Here is a 9,575-nt window from a genome sequence, read left to right as displayed (position 1 = left end):
AAATGGCATAAGTGCGCCGAAAGAATTTGCAAAGACTGAAATAAGTGTTAAACTTCCTTTAAAATTAAAATACCGAACGGGGGTGGATGTAGAATAGGTTTCGTAGACTGGAAAAAATTTCTTTTATATGTTTAAAATATTTAGCGCAAATATAATTTAAGGGCAATACTCCACTATTTATAATCGGTCGTCATTCTATCGCAACTCTCTCTTTAGACAATAAATTTTTGAGTTCAAGTATTTATTAAATAACAAGTAAGAAAATAATATTTATATAAGATTACTGGACGTTATTCCTGATCTTTAACAAAACTTTTACATATACATTTAACACAAGGAACAAAAAGGAACATTTTCCACATTTTTAGATAAATCAATCACTTTAAATGCATTGTATGCTATTAGTTGGTGGGTTTCCATCTCTGTTGCTTGAAGAGATTCTAGCTGTTACGCTTGAAAATATTGTAATTTGGCTGGTTAAAGAAGACCCAGTCTTGGATTGAAGACTGACATCCAACTTTCTTTTATTTCTTTTACCCTCTTCCTTAATAAAATGAATTTTGGTTGAACCTTCGACCAAGACTTCAGTTGTTTCTTCCAGAAAAAGTTCCGCTTTAGCATCCTCCTCTGCTTTATCCTCGTAAAACTTTGTGGAGATCCTAACGTTTGGGAAGTTGTCCTTACAGTAAACTAGCATGTGGACAATTTCGACATCAAGCTTTGTCTTTTTGTAGGTCACAACTGCACCTCCTGATGAGAACACTAGCTCAGAGCTAGCAGACGATGTCTAAAAAGTAAAATGAATTTAAAATTGTGTCAAATTTTTAAATAAATTAAATTAAAATAGACTGGGAAAAACTTTCAAACGGCTAAAATTCAAATTTAAATTTTAGTGACAAAAGTTCAAAAATTTAGTTTTACGAATTTTAGAAAATTGGCGTGTCCCTACCCCTTCTGAAAAGCTATTTTATGGCACACTTGGCAATAAGAGGATGTCCAAAAGATGCCTTTTCCATCATTGCAGGACATCGATATCGGCTGGAGGAGGATCTGTTAAGTTGAGTTACCTGTTCATTTCCAACTGCATGGGGCTAATAGCTGCCTCAAAAAGTGACCGAGTGGGCTGGCTAAACTGAGAAGATCTCATTATAGCCTTAAAAACAATAATTATTATTGCGAAAAAAAGAATATGTATATAATTCTTTTTTTTTTTAGCCTAAAACTATTCGAATTTAAAATTTGAATTTCAATTACCTAATCTTAGCTTCAATGCTGTAGTCTTCTTCATCAACTTCCTTAAAAAATTCGTGATTCAAGTCTTGTACTAGCTTAACTTTATTCTCCTTGATCTGATGATAATTTGATCTCAATCGTTTTCCTGTAATTTGGACTTTCATTTTTGGCAAGTGTAAGTCCTTTGTAAAATGAGTGGAGAATTGCTCCATAAGCATAGAGCTTGTTTTTGGCCCCACAAACCGGAAATCTTTTTTCCAACTTTAACTTAAAGGTAATGTTTTGTAGAGTACTTTGGTCTCCTCGATGAATGTTGCTTTATTGAGTTAAGAATTTAGATAACCATCGATGTTAAAAAGTTTTGATACCACATAGCAGATGGTTGGTTTTTTGTCAAAAGAAAATAATAAAGACATCTCTTCAATCTTGGTGAGTGGACCAATGAGGGCAACAATCTGAATATTAATATTTGATGATTAATATTCAACTAATTTATACAAAACAGGCCACAACTCTTCTTAAAAATGGCTCAGGCATTTTTGAAATTTAGAGGCCCTTGATGACAAGTGGGTTCTAAATATTAGAAATGAATAAAAAGGAGAAACATTTTGTCCCCTTTTAATGCAGACCTGGGCTAGAAAATTTTCCTTACCCTGTGAAGTAGGACCTAATATTCAATAACTAAATAATTAAAAAAAAACTGAAAAAAGCGAATTAATTTAAGAAATATTCGGAATTATCGGGAATAACAAATTTCAACAATTCGGAAGAAAATCTCATTCACCTGTTAAAATTCCTCTGATGTAGGGATTTTTTCAACAGGTTCATTCAAATTTTTTCGAGTTTCAACAGGTGCAATGATCTTGACAAACTCAACTAAAAGAAATATTGTTGAAAATTTGGTTTAAACTTAGTCAAACTAGGTTATACCAAACGCAGCTTCATTCAAACCGTGAAATTAATAGTTTTATACCATACAATATACAATAGTATCAGCGATGGATTAAGGAGGGGGAGCTAGGGGTATAAAACTCCGAGCCCCGCACATTTAGGGACTAAAACGTTTTTAGCGGAGCTTTTTTTTATAGACTTCTTTAGAAATGTCTGGCATGTAATAACCAAATTTGTATATTATAACTAAATATAAACATAAACATATAATATATAATGTATACATAATATAAAATATATACATAATATAAAATATATTCATAATATAAAGTATATACATATAATGAATGTATAATCCAAACTTAAAATAGAAAACTTTTTTAATTGAAAATTGAAAGTTTAAAGTAACTAATCACTAGTTTTAATGTTTAAATCATCTTTACATTGATTGTTTATTCTGACATGCTCTTTTTTGATCCTCTGTTGATCAATGTTGTTTTTGTGAGTTCTAGATGACAGTTTCCTGAATGCATCAACAGCATTCTTTGCTTCGGGGATGCTGAGACACTCAGTCACTACAAGGTTAAGTATATGGTCAACACACCCAAGGCCTTCCTGATATTCCTTTGTTAGTTTTGGGATGGCTGCTAGCAATTGTGCCCATTGCAATCGTATTAATTGGCTGGTCTAGGATTAAGCTGCTCACATATTGGTGCGGTACTGTTTTATGTTGAATGTTCAGTTAACATCAAAAGTTCAAAAACATTTACTGAGGAAAAAGCCTATTGGTTACTACTAAACTCTAAAAATATCGTATACAAGTCTGTTGCAGATACTGATTTTACCTCACCTAAATTGTTACATATTGAATTAAAAAATAAAGTAATTGGAATAGATAATAACAAAAAAAAAGTACACCTCGAAAAACTATTTGTGTTTCAACAAAGGAAGAAACTGATATATTTTTTTTGACTGAAGCCAATGAGGAACCAAACCAGCTATTCCTTCTATTGTCGCTGGGTTTACTAAAGCTTATGAACCAACAATAATAACACAAAAATATCCTGAATCTTTGTCTGATCTTTATCAGAACAATAATATTTTTTCGAACAATGAAGAACTCTTGAATGTTTGAAAAAGAAAAAACTTATAATAACTCTTACGCAGAACAAAAATGTTGAGAGTGCAACACGACTTCAGACAAAAAAGAATAATGATGGTTATGTGGCTCTCAAAAAATCACATAAATATTACTATCAAGTTCCATGCCAACTATAGGCTTCATTTAGTAACTACTCTGACTTTTATATTTAAACATCAAAGGACTGGTATTGTGAAAGGATATTTCAGGATTATGAGTTTATGGAAATAAATATAAGAAAATGTGAAAATTTTTTGAAGAATGTATTTTACCTGAACTACTTGAAAAGTTTTACAGCAGGAAAAACCGTTTTAACAAAGTAATAAAATAAACTTATTATAAAATAATATTATTTAATAAAAATAAACTTATTAATAAAAATAAACTTATTAATAAAAATTAACTTATTAATAGACATCTACTTTAAAAAAGAAAACAAACTTTTTAATGAGCATGATAACAGCAAAAAATAAGTAATAACTTTGAAAAATGCATTGTATTTTAATAAAAATATTTTATATCATTTATTTGTTATTATAAATTTTAGTTTTAACTAACAATTCAATCTCTTTAAATGTTATAAATATTCCCATGGAATAATTGAATCACATATATTTATTAAAGAAATACAAATAATTACAATTTTGTCTAATGTGCATAATCCAGAATCTTTTGTATATAAATAGTCTAATGGTATAATACTTTGTAGAACTTTATATTTGTTACATAACAAACCAATAACTCTCTCAAAGTGAACACGAACATAAGCGATTTTTTGGGTTGATTTTACATTTAAACAAAATAATTGTAGTTTCCTTTTTGCAAATCCTGAAATATTTGTTTCCCCACAATAAATGTCGACTTTTTGACCCCAAAAAGTTTACACTATCAGCAATGTTAAAACCTTTATAAGCAATATTAATTTTGAAATTTCAAATGTAAGCAAGGTCTGCGATAGATAGAATTGGTCGTAATCTCACAAGTGTTAAAGAAAATTCTTCAAAGTAAGATAAAACTGAGTTTTAATTTCGTTGAGAATAAGCTTCAAAAAGTTAAACAAACAACATAAAATTTTCAAATTTGATAATACAGCAAAAAATCTTTTTTTGAATCTGTATCAAACCATTCAATAGTTTCAATTTAATCCAAACCATTCAATTCAAGCCATTCAATAGTTCCCACATAGTTCCCTCAAAGTTTTACTAAATTTGCACGCAAGTCATAAACTAGCTTATTTTTATATATAAGCTCTCTTTCTAATTGATTTATGTTTTCGACAGTTACATCTGTTTGAACACTTACATCTACTGAGTTTTTGTTATCAATTGTGACACTTTCTAAAATATTCAATTTATTTGTTAAAGTTTTATTTATTTGGAAATCTGTATAACCATTTTCAAATACATCTTCAGAATTGTCTAAATCAGGGGTACTGTTCATTGTTGTCAAGTCAAAATAATTAAAGTTATTTTGACTTGATAGCAATGAACAATTTTTATGTCGTAAGTAACGTTTTTTACATTGCTGAGCTCCAAACTTAAACTTTTTGTGCCCCAAATTTTATGATGGATTCCAATTAGAGCCATTCTTTGAGAAAAGTGAAAAAGATTTTCCTAAATAAAAATATGAAAATGTTGAACATGTAATGGTATTATATATTCAAAGTTATATGAAAATTTTACCTGTGTAAAATGGTCGCTGCAAATTCGAGTGTGAAGGACTTGAGAATTACAATCAACTCAATAATAAAAGCAACAAGATTTTATTATTACATATGCTTTGTTTATATGTATTTCCTCATTTAAGCAATTATTTTTTTCCCTCATTTTGCCTCATTTTTTTTTTCCTTCTTTTTGCCTCATTTTTTTTTTCTTTCTTTTTGCCTCATTTTTTTTTTCCTTCTTTTTGCCTCATTTTTTTCCTCATTTAAACTATTATAGTTATTCTTAAAACTTTTGAAGGTTTTTTTTGACGTTTGAAAGTTTTTTTTGACGTTTAATTCTTTAATTGAAATGTCAGGTTCTACCTTTAACTCTGCGCGTTTCGCTTTTCCAATTGTTGTTCTATAGAACGGCAAAGAAATGAAAAAATTTAAAAAAAGTAGGGGAAGTGGGGGCATAACCGCATATGGATATCAAATTTTTGATATCAACATAATCTAATAAGCAAGTATAAAACTGTATTCTTTCTAAAAACTTTCCTCTCTGGCAGAAAAGCACATCCCCATACTTTTAATATTTATCAAAGTTAGGTAATTACGAATAACAATAAATACAATCGTCACACTTGAATGGGATCATGTAAATACTTGAATAGAAATAGTTTTGCTTTGAGATGTTCGAAATTTGATTTCGTGTTTTTCTATTTAATATTTATAAATGAGTTTTAAAATAAAAAATAAAGCTAAAAGTATATCGAATGAGAAAACTCAGACTCTAAGTACAAAGAATGCCTACACAGTATGCAAACGTGCAACAAAGTTAGCAAATAATCTGAGCAGTGACAATTATAAAGAAAATGTACCAAGAAAAATGTATTCCAACGAATTTTGCGAGGGTGCAGTTGTGCCTCACAATGGGGGCAAAACTCATTGTGAGGCACAAGTGTAATTTTTGTGTGATAACATTTTCAAAATCCGTTTAAATTTTTTCTTAATTGCATCAATTTAAAGCTTAATGATGTGGTTATTGAAATAAACTGTTAAAAAAACTTATTTCGTTTTTATTTTCATATAACATTAATCCAAACGTTACAGGGGCGGCTATGCCCCCACTTCCCCTATAGATCTATTCTTTTTAATTTAAACGTTTTTAACTCATTTTGCCAATTTTTAGCACATTTTGCCTATGTCAGTTTTTGCTCGTATAGCAACAACAGCACTTAAATTGAATTGCGGCTTTTTTATAAAAATGACTTCAATTTCTTCAAAAAGAAAATGCAAATTCTCAAATACTATGAAAACAAAGTATTCATGCTTTGCTGAAGGGCGTAACTAGAATAAGACAAAGTGCACGATTTGTTATAATTACTTGTCCGTCGCTAACAAAGTAGCTGCAGATATAGAGCGCCTTGTTAACAGTGAGAAGCATAAAAACGTAATCAAAGTGTCAGCGTCTTTGAATAAGTTGACATTCTTTTTTCAATCTAAAAACTCAAAGATATAGCACAGCTGGTCTAAAGCACAATTTATTTGTAGATTCGGAAATTGCATTAAATAACGCTTGTTCAAAAACAAACACTGAGGCAATGATAAACCAGGTAATTAGCCTCCACACTGTTGATCAACTGGCAAAATCATAAGATAACATTTCATGTTTTTGATATTATTTCTGATCGTAATTCAATACTTTGACTGGAAGGCAAGTGGTATCCAAACTAAAATTCTCACTTTAGATAACACACCAAATGAAACCTCTGAAACTACATCACAATATATTTTGAAAATACTCTTAAAATATGAATTGTCATCTAAGTGTGTTAATTTTGCTTGCTAATGTAAATTTTGGAGACATTAATAGAAAAGTAGGCAAAAATGAATTCTCATATTTGAAAAAATCTTTAAAAAAACCGTAAGTAAGTGTTGGATGTTCTGCCCACGTTTTGCACTACTGCATTCAACATGGAGCAGATTTAATGAAAATTAATGCTGAAACTGTTGTCTTGAAAATTTTAAATTATTTTTCTTTGTACACAGCTAGAACAGAAGCTTTAAAAAATTTATGCAACTATTGTGATATTATTTATCTTCAACTAATCTATCACTCTAAAACTAGATGGTTGAGTTTGTTTCCAGCTATTGAAAGGTTGCTGAGGTAATTTGTTTTTTTGAAAATATACTTTCTTTCAATCACCTGTTAAGATAAAAAGTATTTTTTTAGAATGAACTTTCAGAAGTTTATCTTTAGTTTTTGCGTTCCTTGGTGTCTCTCTTTCAAAGTAAATATTGCAGAAGTTGAAAGAGAAGAAACGTCAGTTTTATGTTATGTTTTAAGTTATGAGCCTTCTTCATTCTACCTTGGAAGTTTTAAAAGACTGGTTAAATAAAAAATTCCTATAATAACTCGCTTAAGGTAGATATATTAAAAAAACTTGAAGAAAGTGACAGAGAAAAATATGGTATTTGCTTTATGGCAGAAGTTAAGCTAGTGTATGAAGCATGCATTCTTTATTTAGAAAAGTGGTTGAAACATTTTGATGAATTTCAATGCTTTGGGTGGATGTATTTGAATAAAGTACTTAGGTCGTTAGGAAAGTTCGTAGAACTCCCCTATAAAAGAAAAAAAAGTTTTTTTTAATTTTATTTTATTAAATGTTCAAAATAATGTCCATTATTATCTATACAAAGTTGCCTTCTTTCAAGCCATTTGTGAAATGTTTTTTTATACTCCATGTTGGATATACTTTGAAGTAGCTTCGTTATGCGAGTTTTTTGTCTTTCAACGTCAGTATCGTCATGAAGATTTTTTTTATCAAGTCGAATAGCCAATAATTGGATGTAGCTAAGTCTGGTGAGTATGGTGGGTGGCGAATTATTGTAATTCCAGCTTGGTTTAAACAATTTGTGACGGTTTGAGTCACATGGGGTCGAGCGTTATCATGGAGAAATTTGAAACTTTGAGTGCCTGTTTTAGGTTTTTGCTTATTTATTTTGTATATAAGAGCTTTCAAACAGTTTTTATATAATATTCGCTAGTAATGGTATCTCCCTTTTCAACATAACCTAAATGAACAACAGCTGTCGTTTTGAAGAAGATCTAGAACATGTTTTGCGGCTGAAACCTATCGCATCTTACTATAGTTCTTGGACTTTCACCTTCACCGACCCAACTAGCGTTAGCCGACTTGAGTTCAACTTCTCTCAAATAAAATCACAACTGATCCCCTGTAATAATTTCACATAGTCTCCATAGGCCATTTCTGAAAAGGGCTAAATTTTCTTTACATGCCTCAACCCTATTCTTGCGGTTTTGATCGGTTAACTCGTGGGGTATCCAACGTGATGTTAATTTTCTTTTTTTAAGTGCGTGGTAAATGATTTTGTTGAATTTAAAACGATGAATCGATGTCAGGGCTTCAACTATATTATGTGTTGCATACGGATTTTCTTCAATAATGGCTCGCACACGTTTAATATTCTCAGCTGTAGACGTGGTTTGAGGGTACCCTGAGCGATGATCATCTTCGAGACTCTCTCTATAATCTTTATATAAAATAGCCCACTTGGCAACTGTACTATATTTCGGAGCTTGGTCACCATGAACTAAAACCAATTCATCGGTTACGGCTTGTACTGAAACTCCAAGTAGACGGGTTAAAATATATGCTCGATATTCAAATTTTTCCATTTTTTAATTTTTTCTTTTAAACGTATATAATAAAATTTAAATAACTTTTTAAATAAACATTCAAAAAATTTCAACAAGTACCTAAAATGTTCATAATTAAACACAAAATGATATATAAATATAAATGATATATAAGTATATATGATATATAAATATTAAATGATATATAAATATTAAATGATATATAAATATTAAAAATGATATATAAATATTAAATTATTTCCTGTCTTATTGTATCTTTATAGATGAAGTTCTATCAACTTCTCAAACGACCTAAGTAAAAGGCAGCACATTTGATGACCTTTGGTATGTCTTTTATACTTGAAAGAAAAAGGTACTAAAAAACTGCTCATTTTGCCTTGCACCAATCGTTTAATGGTACAGTTTTGGTCAAACAGTTCTACATCATCCATTTTGGATGATGTAGAACTGTTTGATCAAAAGCGAGAGAGTCGGAGTTTTGGGAATATTACTTCAACCGGAATGCTTTTTAATTTCACGAAACACAATATATCAATATAATTAGTTGTAGTAAAAAATTGTGCAATAAATTATTACTCAAACTTTTGCGTCATTACAGTATGGGTAAATATTGACTTTGATAAGATCAAAAAGGTTTAGAATGCATTGTGGGTCAAGTTTTTCAACTTACGTTTGAGTTTTTAAGGCAATTAACTTTAAATTGAAAATGTATCAAGCTGGAAAGACCTATTTTGATTCAAATGCACCTATTATTGTTTTAAAAAGTTTGTTTTTGAAGTATGATGCCGATAAAAGTGGTCAGTTGAACAGAGACGAACTGAAAGTGTTTTTTATGGAAGATTTAGGATTTACTAAAGAACAATGTGACGTATATTCATTACTTCTTGATAAAGATGGAAATGGCCAAGTTTCTTTTGACGAATTTGTTACTTGGTTAAAAAGTGGCGAGAATTTTTCAAATGTGAGCAGTAAATCCCGATATC

General features: G+C 30.0%; 1 protein-coding gene across 1 annotated transcript in view; it reads left to right on the top strand.

Moving 5' to 3' along the window:
• Nucleotides 1-9,205: 9,205 nt before the first annotated feature.
• LOC100201524 (uncharacterized) overlaps nucleotides 9,206-9,575 on the top strand; it is a 904-nt gene continuing 534 nt past the window's right edge. The window contains exon 1 of the mRNA XM_065796163.1: nucleotides 9,206-9,575. This exon is cut by the window's right edge and continues 534 nt beyond it. Coding sequence (XP_065652235.1) covers nucleotides 9,299-9,575 — 277 coding nt within the window. The 5' untranslated portion in view covers nucleotides 9,206-9,298.

This window comes from Hydra vulgaris, chromosome 04, assembly GCF_038396675.1.
Source record: "Hydra vulgaris chromosome 04, alternate assembly HydraT2T_AEP".
NCBI lineage: Eukaryota > Metazoa > Cnidaria > Hydrozoa > Anthoathecata > Hydridae > Hydra > Hydra vulgaris.
Note: the sequence above shows the minus strand (reverse complement) of the source record. Positions and strands in the feature narration are given on the sequence as shown.